The sequence below is a fragment of the Lissotriton vulgaris genome, chromosome 8 (genome assembly GCF_964263255.1).
Source record: "Lissotriton vulgaris chromosome 8, aLisVul1.2, whole genome shotgun sequence".
NCBI lineage: Eukaryota > Metazoa > Chordata > Amphibia > Caudata > Salamandridae > Lissotriton > Lissotriton vulgaris.
The window spans coordinates 1,217,922,987-1,217,939,093 of record NC_141696.1 but is presented as its reverse complement, the minus strand read 5'-3'; the positions used below and the strand labels follow the sequence as shown (position 1 = coordinate 1,217,939,093).

Sequence of the window (16,107 nt, the reverse complement as noted above, 5' to 3'; positions counted from 1 at the left end):
GTATTTCCTAGATATTATCCCATATATCAGATTTTTTCCATTAACATTGCCAGGTCACATATATCCATTTCATCAATGCCACAAAACAAGCTTAATTGGATTGAATGCATGACTCAGCATACCGCCAAAGCATCAGAGTAGGGCTCAGAACGACTCCAGAGGTCTCCAAAGTTCAGACAGCCGAGAGCTGCGATTGGAATTGTGAAAGTTTGCTTTTCCAATGGAGACCAAGAAAGAGATCATGCTTCCTGTCAGTATCAAAGATGACGGGCCTCACCACATCAGTAAGTTCCACCAGTGGTTACAACGTCCCTGCCTTCTTGAAACCACCACCGCCATTCAATACCGCCAAAAGCTGAATATTAGTGACAGATAGAATGCCTGGATAAAGATATTTGACAATTTCATTGATAGAAGAAGCAGATAACAAGAAGATTATCAAGTAACTTAAGAATCTTGCTGATGAAGGTGTAAAAGAAGTTAAAAAAAAATTTGCGAGCTGACAGAATTGCTTACAGTCAAATCAAAGCAGCCTTGAATCTCAAGTTCAATCCAATGCTGAATGTAGATTACGAAAGGTAAATCTTCAGTCAAGAACAACAGAAAGCTGGTGAGACCATCAACAAAGTTGATGATAGACTGGATTTGCCCATCAAACACTGTAAGTTCAAGTAATTTAATGATAAGAAAGCTATACGTCTCAGAGTAGCTGACAGGTGCTAGTCAGATTCATTCTGATGGTGAATTCTGAAAGAAACTCTTAGTCTGGAGTGAGTTCTCATGGCTGCCAAGCTGAAGAGCATGCAGATCGACTAGCTGCTGACATTGAGGCCGGAGGTGCCCACTGTGAGTTACTCATGAACGTGAAAAGAAATCCAAAGCACAAGGCCAATGGGCATAGAGTGATTTCTCCACAGAAAAAGAAGTTGTGCTTCAGGTGTGGATTTTCGTTTCCACAGGAAGATAAATGTCCCGACATTGTGCAGATCTTCAAGGGCTGTGAAATGGAGGACCATTTTGTAATGGTCTGCAAGGCGGAGGAAAAGTAAGTGCATCACAGCGTGAAGACAAAATGGCCACCTGAACGTTCCAGGTGCACGGCTATAAGGCCAAGCAGCCACATCATCTGAGGCAAATCGACATCCAATGAAGTCGATCGACATCTTCATCTAAATCTTCACTGAACAGTTCTTCAGTATCAAATCCAAGTGAAAGTGAAAAAGATGGTTGTGCCATGTCGATGTTTACCTCAGAGAAACTTGTACATGTTGGACATGCTACATGTGACGAAACATACCGGTACAAAAAAAGTTGACACGACAAAGCACCAAAGTCATCAAATATTGTCCAAAAATCACACTAAAAGTCAATGGTTGCTCAATACATTTCATTATTGAGAGTGGTGCGTCAATAAATATTATGCCTGAGCAGCAATATAATGAACTGTCTCCATTGCCTTCACTTATGCCATAAAAAACTAAAGTGTATAAGTAGGCTGCATGGATGCCACTAAAAAGTCAAGGTTTATTTGTAGCAACCATGAAACACAAGAAAACAAAGTGCAAGCACCCATTCATGTACAAAGTACGGCGTGAAACTCCTGTTTACTCAGCTTCAGCACAGCTGTTGATGTGGAACTGATATCAGTGAACTGTGAAATAGTAAGTCAATTTCCTTTGTTGTTTCATGGGTTGGGAGAACTCAAGACTATGAAACTCCAATTACCCATTAATGAGGACGTTTGTCCTATTGCTCAAAGACAGACAAATTGCCTTTCATGTACAAAAAGCTGAATCCTTACTCAAACATGATATCATTGAGCGTTCTACTGGTCCAATGTCATGGGTTTTTCCCATAGTGGTAGAACCCAAGGAAGACAGTGAAGGAGCTGTAGGCATCTGCATGGATATGCGTCAAGCAAACAAGAACGACATCCAGGTCTGCATATTGCCGACAATACACAATTAAATGCTGCAAAGGTTCTCTCGCCTTGCTTTGAATAAAGGTTATCATCAGTTGGAACTCGAGGAGAATCGCAGGTACATTATAACCTTTCCCACACATGTTGGTCTGTTCCGTTGCAAAACACTACATTACAGTGTAATCAGCTGCTGAACTGTTTCAAGATGTAATTCAAAGTATCATACAGACTGTCTTAATGCTTTCAATTATAGGGATGACATATTGTTTTTCAGAGCTATACAGAAGGAGCATGATAAATCTCTCATGCAGGTGTGTTGTTTGCTCGCTGGTGCAGCTTGAACTTTGAATGCTGAGAAATGTGAGTTCCATAAGACCAAGTTAACATTCTTTGGCCATATCTTTTCTGATGGGGGTATGACACCTGATCCAGCTAAAGTGCAATTGTTGTCAACTGCCAGTCCCCCACAAGATGTCTCCATGTTGGGTTCATTCCTTGGAATGGTCAGCTTTTGTTCATGACATATACTAGTCTATGCCACTGTAACTGCACCTTTGAGAGACTTGACGAAATAGAAGGTTTTCTTTCATTGGTCACATGAATGTAAGCAAAGCTATTGAGAACGCTATTGAAATGGCATCGTTTGATCCAAAGCTTCATACTGAGGTTGTTGTTGATGCCTACCCTGTCGGGTAAGGCCCCATCATTGCACAGCACAGAGACCACCCAAATGCTCAAGGACCTATTGTGGCATATGCAAGCCAAAGTTTGTCCCAAACCAAACATGCTTATTCACAACTTAAGAAAGAAAGCTTAGCAGTGGTGTGGGCTTGTGAACATTTCCAAGTATTTCTTGTATGGGAAGCCCTCCACACTTATGACAGATGATCAAGCATTATTGACCATCTTTGGCAATCCAAAGGCAAAAATTCCTTCTAATATTCAACATTGAGGTCTGTGATTGCAAGAATACAGCTACACCATCATGCATCATCCAGGGAAAGATCCAAACCCTGCCTACTACTTCTCACAAGTGCCTCTACAGTGCCTTGGCACCCCTTCAAAGACGGCTGAAACATACATATATTTCATTGTAAAAATAAAGCACCGCAGCTGCCATTTCTTTGGAACAAATTGTCACTGCCACGAGTCAGGATAGTGACATGCGGAAACTGCAAAACATTATTACACATCAGTCATGGTACCAGCACCCTCAACCGCTTACCAGTGACATTGAATACCAGAAGTTTAAAAATGTCAAACATGAACTGTTCATTACTCAGGTAGGCAGAGGTTTCAGGATTGTCATTCCGGAGAGCCTGCGACAACAGATAATTGAAGTGGGCAATGAAGGACATCAAGGAATTATTGCCACCAAACGAGCTCTCCCCGAAAAAGAGTCTGGTTTCCACATCTCGATGAGAGAGTTGAAAGAGAATTGAAGGCCTGTCATCTATGCAACTGCCTGTCACGAAAACACTCAACACTCTTTAAACATGTCAGAGTTGCCAACGCACGCATGGGAAAGAATTGCTGTTGACTTCTTTGGTTCTTTTGACAACAGATTTCACTTGATGGTGTTCCTTGATGAATACTGCTGTTTTCTGATAGAAGATCTCTCATCTATCACTCAAGAAAGCGTCATCAAGAGATTAGACTGCATCTTTGTGATATGGGATATTCCTGCGATCTTAAAATTTGGCAATGGCCCACTTTTCAACAGTGGAGAATTCAGGGACTTTCTCAGTCATTTTAATGTGAAGCATCAGAAGAGCACACCTCTTTGACCACAGGCCAGTGGCCTTGTCTAACGTTTCATGAGTAGTCTTAAAAAAGGTTTGCAGCCTGCTGTACTAGAAAAGTTCGACCTTAAAACTATCTTAAATTCGACTCTTTAAGCTTACCGTTTGACCTCTCACTCGACCACATTAATGTCCTTCTGGCATAACAAAAGGGTTCAGGTGAAACACGCAGACTCAAACCTTTGAGAAAACGCATCACAACAGGTGATTTGAAGAAGGATGGTTTGTTGGGTAGACACAAAAATGCTGAAAGTGCCAACAAGTTTCCTTTAACAATGCCTAATGCAAGTCTTTGCTGGGCCAAAGACAGTGCAAACAGTAACTCATTCAACACTTTGGATTGCAACAGGTCCATCTCACGTGTGCTATACCAAGCCACAAACATTTCCCAGTGCCTGGCGTAAATAGATTTCAAAGAAGAATGCCTGGCTGTCAATGTGATCAACTGCTGCAAATTAGTCTCCACGCACAGGGAGTATAGGTTGCACAGTCTGTGGTGCAAGACCATGCCCTACTGTTGCGATAGAAGATCCTACTGAAGTGGCAGCCTGGTAGGAGAATAGATAACCATGCCCAGATGTTCCAGGTACGCTCTCTCTGGGCCCTATCTGGTGTCCCAAGGATAACTTGGGCCTAGTCATTCTTGATCTTTTTCAGGACTCGGGCATGTGGAGGTAGTGGCCGGAAGGTATACAGGAGTCCCCAGCTCCAATGTAAGTGCAATGCTTCTCCAACAGAGAGTTGTCCAGTGAACTGCGTTACTCAAAAGTGTGTGGACAATGCACATTCTCAGCGGTAGCAAAGAGATCAACTCGGGTCTCTCCCCATTGCTGGAAGACATCCTGCACCACCTGCAAATGCCGTTGATATTCGTGAGCTGATAGTTCAATTTGTCTGTCCTAGCATTTAAAATTCCCGCCGGGGGTGTATGATCAGGTAAATGCCCTGACAATTTAGCCAGGTCAAAACACTCAGAGCCTTTTGCTGCAGAGTCCAGGTCCCCACTCTGCCCTGCTTGTTGCAATACCATATGTCTTTAGCGTTCTCCTTGAGGACCTGAACGAGCCTCCCTATGATGGATCACAGGCAGGCTTTCAATGTCAAGTAATTGACCCGCAATTCCAGCAGGTTGATGTGAAGGTGGGCCTCTACCGAAGACCAGACTCCTCTGATTTCCACCAGATGACCTCCCCAGCCCAACAGTCATATGTCTGTCTCCACTGTCCGCTCTCAGTGGGTCAGGGAGTGGGATCTGTTTCTGGTCCAATTGTGGTTGAGCAGCCACTGCTGCCGATCTTTTGTAGTCTCCTCCAAAACGTAGATATTGTCTGACAGGTTCCATTGGTGCTGCGCCCAGTGAGACTTCATATTCCACTGCTGAGCATGCATGTGTCATCTGCAATGATCAACTAGCAGGATTCAGGAGGTCAATAGTCTTGGAAGCCTACGATCCTTCCTTACTGAAACCCAAGTCGGAGGCTAAAACTTCGGGATCATAGCCCCAGAAGCCTCAGGGCCATCCTTATGATGTAAGAAGTTGAACCTGCTTTCAGCAGTCAGTCCTCGATGGCAGGGAAAAACTGGTACTCCCAACCTCTGAATGAACCCTCAACCAGCGTCCTCACCTTTGTGAACACCCGAGGGGCACTGGTACTGTCTTTTTCCAGGAGAGCCTGAAACTCCTGAAGTAAAATGAACAAATGATCCTCTGAAAGCCACTGTGAAGTAGGTGGGAGGGCAGAAAATAATGTAAAGGTGTAGCACCTTTCAACTGTCTTTTGGACCCAACCATTGGATGTTATGGCTTGCCACCTGTAGAGAAAAAGAGTGATCTTGCCTTCCACTGCATGGTTGTGTGCCCCTAAAGTAAAAACTAAAGTGCCTTGGAGCCTGCTACCAGAAGGGCTTGGGACTGGTAAGTTTGTGCCCCGTTGGCCTGAGCATTGCCTGCTAAATCCCCTGCCCTGACTAAAAATTACTAGAGCCCCTGTTGTTTGGGAGGTAGAACTTCACGCTGCCTGAAAGCAAAGCCCCTAGTAAGTGAAAATTGCAAAATTGTTATTGTGGATAATGTGTATCTCACTTAGCAGGTGCGGAAAGATTGAGGAAGCAAGCAGTAGCTCTGTTTTCTTTAAAGTACTCATGGGCAGAGTCTGCCTTTTTGTCAGAGGTAAGACTCCTCGAATCGCAAATCCGTGAAAGATACTTCAATGTTAGCGAACAAGCCAGTGGATCTTGTCTACGTGTGGTGCCAGAGCATCATGTTATTGCCAACCACTCGAACCAAGCATTCTGTTGTGTCCAGTTCTGAGTGGATGATTTATTTGGGTGCATTTTGGCCACCTTGAATGGTCTCTGCTAAACTGGCTCTGAATTCCTCAGGGACTGCAAGCAAAATGTAAGCAATTGAGTCCCATAAAACATGGGATTATTGTCCGAGCAAGTAGCTGACTTTGACTGAATGAAGGGTGAGGCTTGAAGAGGAGAACATCCTCTACCCACATGCCTTCATTCTCTTCAATTCCCTGACGGCGGGTTCGTAGAGAAGGAATTTGGGTTAACTCTGTTGGTGGAGACCTTTACCACCAAGCTCTTTGAAGTAGGATGCTGTGTGAGAAAGGCAGAGGCACTAGGAGCTGGCTGCTGTTGTCGTGCTACTAGGTCACAGGTGGGCAAGAGCTTAGTTTGGACCAAGTGTTGATGAGACTGTCAGTTAGGTCCGCGGTAAATGGCAGCATAGGTTTAGACAAGTACTGACCAGGTTGCAGCACCTCTGTGAAAACGTTAGTCTTTACTTCGACTGAATGAAGTTCTAGGTCTAGATCTTCAGATGCCCTTCTAATCACCATAGCAAAGAACGCTTACTCTTCTGTGGCAGATCTGGGGGTGGTGGAAGGAGGGAACAAACGCTGTGTATGGGGAAGTAGCCAGTCCACTGGCTTCTTGATAGTCCATATAAAAAGTGTCATGATAATATTGTAGGGAAAACCTGTCTCCGCCATCACCAGCATCACCAAAAGCTGGTTTGCTCTGGTCAAAGACCAGCAGCCAAAGAGTTGTTGGAGTACTGGAGGATGGCCTTTAGGTAAAAGTAGCGACATGTTGATGGCAGAATGAACAGGAGCCATGCGCATAGGAACCAAAATTGCGCATGGCTTCAGGTGCGGTCGAGAAGTCTAATTCTGTTCAGCATTGGACAGAATTTTGGGTTTGACGTCATCCTCTGGTGTTGATACAGTGGAACCAGTGTAGATCGTGTTTCTGGATATGGAAATGGCTCTGAAACTGTAGCTGAACCCGAAGCAAGTTCAGGAGTCCCAGCTGGCACGGAGGGCAGACCCGCGGATGGGAACCAGGCTTAAGGCCTCTGTGGATCCATGGGGCCCAAAGGTGCACCAGAGAGAGCTAGTAAGGGGCCAAAAATGCAAAGCATGGCCTCCCTAAATGCCTCAGTTTGATGAGCCTTCACTGAAGGACCCAGGAACCCGGGGTGCATCAGAATCAGCTGTGGAATCAGATTCTCAGTAGGGGACCGGCATTAAGACTACTGATACCTTGGCATCCTCGCGACTTCTTAGGCTGAGATTGGCAAGGCTGGGACGTGTCCTGCTTAGACTTCTTGTACTTAATTTTTTACTTCACCTTACCCGAAGACTTGGAGCACGATGTAGACCTGTTGCAGGACCGGCCCTGGGAGCTAGAATGGATCCATGACCTTGACTTCTAGCAGGACCGGCCTTAAGGTGGCTGCTGTCTGTTCTCAGCAGCCTGCAGCTTGGCTTTGCTGCCCTGGATTGCCTTCTGGTTCATCGGAGCACATTCCATGCATGACTTGGATTCATGGCCCAACCCCAAGCACCAGAACACACCTCATGGGGACCTGCCACAGGCATTTTGTTTGTGACAGTCCCTACATGGTTGAGGAGGTGACATATTCCCTTGCACACTGGATAATTTAAGAAGAAAATAGCTCATCAACTGGTGAGAAAAATGAACTAACTCCATATCCACCTATGAAGGTATGGAAAGATAGGAACTGACGTGATCATGCTTGGGCGGCACCTATACAAGGCTCTAGGTGTCATTTACCGATCAGTGCAAAATCAATGCAGAGCAGCACAACACCACCTATATGCATGCAGGGGCATATGTTAATAACGTTTTCCGGATCCAGTCTGGCAACTAGGGATATGGGTGAGGAATCTGCTTTTGAATTATCCATCAAAAATAGAAAGTGTTTCATTTATATTTAGTTGACAGCAGAGTATTTCAGCAGAAGGTGTTCCTCTTAGAATCCATACTTAATGATGCATAAAAACAAAAAGAAGTTGATGGTGGGCAAAATGATGGGTTGCAAACTCTCATTAGTGGAAATTAATTCATTTGGTTAGTAGTTCACATTGAATTTCATTTCTTGGCTATTTGCATCACTGGCTTGTGGTCAATGGGTTTGTAAGTGCATATATGTGATAGAGGAGCTTAGCTTTTAAGATAACTATGCATTTGTGATGGAAGGCCATGGACCAATGAGATGTTGAGTTTCAGTGTAGAGGTGCTCAATGAGAGAATGATCAGATGTACCAGGGTGCACATGGCGGGCGTGAAACTGCTATACTGTTTGAAGAACAGCGTTGATGATGGAATCGGTGGGAGTAGATTGGTCCTTTGACTGTTTAAAATAATGTAGACTGGACTATGAGTAGGCCTATGCAATGCATGTTGAGTTATTCTTTGTGGAGTTGGGTCATTAGCGATTGCCCAGTGTCTTAGAGGCAAACAATACAGCCAAAGAGAATGTGTCATTTGATGCTTTGCTGCTTAACTGAGTTTTTATTAGGGTTTTACCACACTGGTGTGTGCCATTGGGTTAAATGTTTGGACACTGGGCAGCAGAAGGTGTGGGGTGTTAGCAGGGAAGGTGGCGAATCTATTGATTTAGCATCCCAGTGTCAGTGTGTATCCCCACGTTCTTGGCTCAGAGACTGAAGGTGATGGGTTTGGATGAGATGCAAGGCTGAAAGATCATGCAGGAGAATGTGGTGGAGCGACATCTGTGGTTAGTGAGCACTAGGGACCTTAGACATGGAGGAGAGCTTGTACCAGAAATTTGATTGAAGAAGGTGAATTATATTCTGTGTGTTGTTGTTTGAAGATTAAGGATTCTAGTGTTTCAGTGAAGCGGAGAACACAGGTAGACTGCACTAGGATTACGCACCGGATACTTGTTAATATATTTATTGTGTTTCATAGAGTGGTGAGTGTGTACACCTATAGCTTCTTCTGAGCACTAGCTAGGAGGAAAAAGGAAAATATTAGAAAATGTATTTATAGGTGAGATGTCTGTTGCCGATTTCTGGCAGGTCGGTCAGGTGCCTGCCAGTAGATGTTTGTTGGAGAAGAGACTGGGGTTTTGTAGAAGAAAGCGAGATTGGGTTTTTGTGATCCGGGGCGGAGGCTTCATTATCGGTGCAGGACGGGTTTGCTTTAAGATGAGCATCTCAAGGCAGGTATGGCTGAAAAATCCCAAGGGGGTGGAGATGGAATACTGAGACAAGTTTGCTTTGTCCTTGCAGAATTTGACTTTCAGTCTCCATGTGGCCTGGGTTCTTGCAGACTTGCCCAGCTAGGCTCAGAGTCCTGACACTACCACTGGTGAAGCAAGGGCAGCAGATGGGATGTGAGAGTTACAAAGTGTAGGCACAGTCCTTTCAAAATAGCTTCATGTGACTCCTCTTTGCTGCTCTACATTGGTGGTCATCTGTGCTTTCTTTCCCACAGCATCACTGCAAAACTGGAGCGAGCATTGGAGAAAGTGGCCCCTCTCCTCCGGGAAATCTTTGTCGACTTTGCTCCTTTCCTTTCCCGGACGTTGCTCGGCAGTCACGGACAGGAGCTGTTGATTGAAGGTACAGCTTTATTATTCTTGCCTGTTGTGTGTTCTGGCCTGTGTGTTAATTTATGCAAGAATGTTCGGCCGTGGGATAATGTAACTCTCCCTTCAAGTGTCTGAACTGTAATGGGGCACTGCGGCCTTTTCAAGAGTTTGATGCATTAATGTCCACACTTTCTTTTTGTGATTTCCTCATCTATGGGCACCCTATGTTATTGTTAAAAATGCGAAGATTCTGCCACGTTAACGTTATTAGATCAATAAAACATTATATGATATACATGTATATACAATGGTGTGTTACAATACCCGGCTCCTTTTGTAGTCAAGGAGACTTTTACAGGGTTTTACCCTTAAATTACCATTTGATTTATTTTTATGTTTTAGTGTTCTTTCATGATGCTTACATATTTTTGGATTCTCGCTTCCCTGCTGTTAATATACTCTCCTTTTTACACAATAAAACACTCCTTGAAAAACATGCAATTTACTTCCTTATTGCAGTCTACTTGAGCCGTGAAAGCAGTCTTGCAGAATGTTTTGCCTTATGTTTCTAAGGTCACCATCTATAATTCTTAGTATTGTATTTATGTAAATCTAAGTCACACAGGCCACACACACCTGCCGCAGTATACTGCATAGGTACCCTTTGAGTGTTGGAAGGTACAGGAGGTGTGGCCGGATCAAGGCATCAAAAATATTTGTAATTGAGGGACCGGAAACCAGGTATGTTATAGGTGGGTGTCTTGGACCTAGTGTGTTATGCATTTTAGTACAGGACTGGGTCATATGACACACAATAATACTAATGCATGGATTTTGGAGGTACCTTGTCAATTACACTGTGGAAGACCGAGGTAATGTGCTTAACCTGTAGCTGCAATGGGGTTTCATCAGGGGCCCAATCATACCTCCTAATTCATTGAGCGACAGCATTGCCATCCCAGTCAAAGCCATGCCACGACTTTGCCAGCTGCTGCTTGCTTGGCATACATCAAATATGAATCCTCTGCCTGTTAACTTTAAACATTTCTGACCAGTGAGACCTCTAAATCCCTTGTGGTAAATTAATATTTTGATCCGTGATACAACTAGTTGCTCTAATTTTCTATTTTTCAACACTGAATGTAAGGCTTTCGTTTGCTGCTTACGAACATTGGCAGGGAAAACTGCTGTCAGCTCAAAATAAACATGCAATAAACATGTTTCCTCTGCTGTGAGCGGTCACTTTGTCTTGTCATCACCTTCAATTTCTTCCTTTGCTCATCACTTCCATGGGAAAAACTTAGGCAATGCCAATTCTGCCTGATGGCTTCTTTTTGCAGCATTTGGAAGTCTGCGGTTTTGGACCCTGTGAGGCTATTTGCAATTTCATGGGAGCAGCAAGTCTTCTAGACATTGTTAGCTTCATGTTTACTCAGCTCTGCAGAACAGCATTTATTGATGCCAACCCTAAAGGCTGTGGTAGCTAATATGGCTGTGAGGCTGGGAGTTGGATTGCTGGCTTTGCAGTTGCTGTAGCTGCCAGCTGCATGCGTGAGAATGGAGCATTGCTTGTTCACAGCATTCTTGTAGCAGTGCTGCTGTTTCCATTGGCTCAGGGCCGGTACAAAGTAAGTCACTGAAATCATTTAATTCAGGCCGTGCTTTGACTTAAGAAGTGTCAGCGATCCATTTACATGCATATCCCATTACAACAATTTATTGCATGAGATTGTTCACTTCAGATTTCAAAAGTAAATTAGGGTTATGAAAACATCTGATAAACAGAGTAAATGAATATTACTAAAGTTTTGTCTGGATAAGTTTGTTTTTCAGAATTCCTACCCTTAAAAGATACGGAAAGTGATAAAGCATTAAACCAAAAGTTGATTAGCCCTTCAAAAATATGAAATGGGGTTTACATCCATCTACTCCTATACCTGGCCGTCAAATGGCTCTTGTAATACTTTGCACCATCATTTGGTTCTTACTTTTAGACACATAAGATTGCATTCTGGGTCTTATTGTTTTGCTTTCACCAAGGTAAGCATGGAGTTTTAAAACCCAATTGACCAAATACTGCTCCTCAAAAAGCTAGGGACTTGACTGTAGTTCTCATATATGACGTGGGACATCATGCATCAAAGGTGTGTGTATGTAGGTGACCATGTCTGTATGTTTCTATTTTTGTTACGTCTGTATGTGGCTGCCTTTTCAAAATGAGCTTTTTCAGTTAAGGTATTTACCTACAACTCTTTTCCACCCACTGTTAACATAATCATTCCAGTGCATAGAAAAGAGGTTTATAATGCCCTTGTTTTCCTGTCCAAATGTTAGGTTGTGAGTATCCTTTCAGGTTTTCTTATAGTTGTTCATCTTATTCTGGTACTTGCATACCTGCATTCATAATAGCAAAAGTACAGAAAGTGCCAGGATTCAAAGTGAAAACCAGGACTGTATGAGCTGTTCGCGACAAGCATGGGACAACTTGATGCCTGTCTGACATCTCCTCATACCACTGCCACACACCAAGGTGTGCCCTCATAAGGCACCCGCTTTTGTTCTTTGAACTGTACAAAACCCAGTGATCCACTGGTGCATATTACTCACAGCTCCCTGGAGTACTTTCCCCCGTGCGCCCCTGAGCTGCGTCCCTTGTCTCATCATGCACATCACCCTCTTGTACCAACAAAAAAAAAAGACACTGACTTAGACTCAAGTTAAAACAAAATGACGGCCCACAATAGATATCCTCGCGTTAGAGCTACAAATATAAAAATATATGCTCACCGGTCAGCTGTGCAAATTCAAGCCGGTCAGAAATTACGGTCCTTTTAAATTACTCCGCGTGTGCCAAACTTGCACCGTATGATTAGATACATGGGCAGACACTAATGTTATAAACATACTTTAGGGTATTGGTAACATTACGTTGTCTTTATTAGTGTTTATGTTGTGTATATATATTTTTTTCTGTATGTACATTTGCATGTCTTTGTAAAATGTAATCTTATCTTTATTTGAAGACCGGTTCTATCATGTATGTGTGCCCTATATCAATGTAGGTGTTACATGTCTATAAGATTGAAGGACTAAGGTGAGGGTAATTGATTGTTCCCTACACTTTAATAAAAGTAACATATCAATTCGTCCGTATCATTGTTCTCTTGTATAGGATTGTGTTCTTTACCTAGATACAGGAGGCTGAGTTGGGTATACCCCGTAGATATATATGTAAATATCTTGCCTTGGTCAATACTTATTTTCTTCGGTATCTCCTTCGTTTTATAAACTTTGTATTCAGAGACCCACTGCTCAAGTGTTCCCAGACTTAGGAAGTATATTTTTTTTGATACAATTAACAACATATGTAAATATATGACTTATCCCTGTGTAAAAAAAAATACTCATTCCCCTACCCATTTCTGTTTGTGCATTGTCATGCATACTTGCCAGAATGCGTCCCCTGCAGAAATTTGAGAAAAGCAGATGTTTAATGTGAATTGCCTCTTGGATCAGTTCTTCGCTTCATGCACTTTTGATTCAGAAATAGCTATTTTGGGTAATCTGCTACATAAATTAAATAACATTGGAAATCAGTGTGCTAGCACTTCCTATCAACACTTAAATAAATCCTTCTCATTAGATATAATTATCCATCCATCATGAGATCCGTCAAAGGCTACAAATGTCCCTTTAAAAATTACAGACCCCTATTTAGTACTGGCTCAGAGCACTGTCTAAGAACCGAACTCGCCATACCTGCGCATCACTCACAAAATCCCTCAACTCGATGGTGCATTCAACATGACCTGTATGTGGATATCTAAAGCAGTGCAGAGAGAACACTGTTTCTTCATCGCCTTCCAAGGAAAGCCAACAAGTGGACGTTTCAAACAACTTCAGAAGGGTTGAATCAGCCATAGTGGTTTCAGTGCTTGAAGCCAGAAATTCAATGTTTGTTGATCTATTGCAGTCCACCATAATGTCATTCAGTGGCACCATAAGGGCACCTTAAAACTAATGTAAGGCATTGCACAGCACACTTTGACACTGGTGCCAGGATTTCTGAATCAGGCTCATCATAATGAAGGCACGGCAGCGGTGGCCATGCTTTAGAGTGCGCACATTAGCTTTTCCTACTGAGTGTGCTGGTACAGCGTATCCTTCACCTATGGGGCTGTGATTAGAAATATCAGAGATGCCTGAAGAGCCCAAAGATGCCCTTTCCTTAACTTCGGTGCTCATGACGTGCTCAGCTCGTCATGAGGCCCAGTTCTCGTGTGCTCATGACGAGCTGAGCTCGTCATGACCACACCCGTTTCTATTGTGGTCCAGCACAGGGGAAGAATATCTCGAGCAGCCAAGGTGTTAAGCCCTCTGACCCTGCATGGGTCCTATCAGGAGGCAGCGTTCTGTCTTGTGGTGGGCGATAACAAGAGAGCAGCACCTGCTCGCTGCTGCCTTTAAAGGGATGCATCCAAATAAGCTGAATGCGTGCATGCTTCCTGCAGATTGTTAGTGGGACATACGATTAATGTATACCCGCTAATGATTGGTTATCCTTGCTGTTTGTTTTTCTCCTTTTTCTATTATGCCTGAACATGTAGTGTAAAAGTGCTATTTTCTGAGTATTGTATGATGATAAGCCATGGACAGCACTAGTATTACTTGGCTGACATCTCCTTTATGCTCCCTCAAAAATTCTGTTCTGATGAGTTTATCAAGATATTAAGGGGTATGCCAAGTGAGCTCCAAATAATGAGCGCAATCTGCAAAGATGCGTGCAGGAGGCCTGCCAAACTACAGGCTAAATCTCATAGAAAGGTGAACACCTCTTGAGGTACCCTAAGAAAAGCAATAGCCCCAGGTGCAGCCTGCGCCAGGCTTCCTCACATGCTATGACACGAGCACAGCAATACATCCCTGAGGGATTTGAATTGGTGAACCTAGCATGCAAAGGACTAACTCTCCCCTCCAAAACCTACACAACAAGTGACACACTCCTCACCAAAGCCAACTCGTATCCCCTCTGCTCAGTCGACATTGACCATTAGCCCTGCATGTGGGCAGACTGAAAGCTCTAGATAGATTCTCTCCCAGTTGGTGACCGGCATTCTTTTATTGCAGCTGGCATAAGAAGGTTTCACAATGTCCCCCCTACATCTGGATCATAGCTTTAGGGACGTGCTGGCCCTTATTGCGAGACATCCTGGAACATTAGGTTGGAGGAGGAAAGGGAAGCATATGAACACCTAGATCAAGAGCCTAGGACACTTTCAATAATGTAATACCCTTGCAAATACCTCTATCAGTACTCTTACAAATACTCGTCTGAATACTACCACTGGGAAACAGCTGTTGTTGAGGAGATCCCAGAAGGAAAATGAAGCAGAAGTGATATGTTTTCCTGGGATGAAAGATAACCTTCACCATCAGGACACAGAAAGTAGGTGTTTATAGAACATGCAATGATTTCAACTGAGAGCATTTTAAGTTGTGTGAGAAGGCAGGAGGGATATGTCCTGGAGTCACAGAGATCCCGGTCATTGGGGAGTGATGCAGTGGCAATAGCAGAAGCTCAAAGAAGACAATAGCCAGTTTAGTAAATAAATTGCAGGCGCTTAAAAAGTAGTTGGAATGAAGAAAGAGGCAAACTATATCCCCTAGAAATCATGGATGAAGACCCCTGCCTACAGAACAAGTTCCCTTCCCAAGAAACATTAAAAACGCTTACAACCACTGCCCCTGTTCCCAGTGCTGGAACCCAAATACTACTCATGCAACCCTTTCTTTTCACGAGGTTGCAAAAACTGAGGTATCTGTTCCAGTTAATCAGCTAACTTCAGAATCATTCCCTCCTTATAGAAGAAATCACTCCAAAAGGAAATCAAACATAGAATCTGCAGGAGAACAAAGACGTCTGAAGCCTATACAGAGACAATTACTGAGCCACTGTATGTGCGTATAAGTTATTTCTATAGCGCAACCCTAGCACAAGGCAACGGAACACTGTACATGGTCAAAGACAAGCTTAAAGCCAACAAGCAATAGGAGATGAAGGTAGGTTGTGTACAGTTACTGCAATGTGATGTAGGGTCTTTAAAGAGCTGACTATTTGTAGGGTCTTTAAAGAGCCGACTATTTCCTACATTGGAGCAGCGTTGGGGCAGTCCTAATGGATATGGCGATCTTGAGAGCAGAGACTAAAATCATCTATGCTACATCTTATGGGCGAAAAAAGTTGGTCCCTGTTCAATGCCACAAGTATCATCATCACAAACATGCCAAAAATAATGAAAGCAGATCCTTTCTGCTCCCTTCAAAGTAAATGTTTTATATGGCTAAAGGATAAAGTCATGAACATGTTGATGGTCCCAGGACATGAAGTTTGAGAGCAGTCAACATTTTGCACCACAGTGTAATTTGGGGATAGTAATCTACTGTGATTCATGGAAAGAACTCGGAGTCCAAGTCACTTCTCACCCTTTCATTTTAAGTGAAAAATAAAT

At 43.4% G+C, this 16,107-nt stretch overlaps 1 protein-coding gene across 7 annotated transcripts in view; it reads left to right on the top strand.

Annotated features, from left to right (window-relative positions):
• NBEA (neurobeachin) overlaps window positions 1–16,107 on the top strand; it is a 1,820,918-nt gene that overhangs the window by 806,958 nt on the left and 997,853 nt on the right. For all 7 annotated transcript variants that reach the window (XM_086935110.1, XM_086935108.1, XM_086935109.1 and 4 more), the window contains one exon: window positions 9,502–9,629. In XM_086935110.1, coding sequence (XP_086791236.1) covers window positions 9,502–9,629 — 128 coding nt within the window. The remainder of the gene's footprint in view (window positions 1–9,501; window positions 9,630–16,107) is intronic.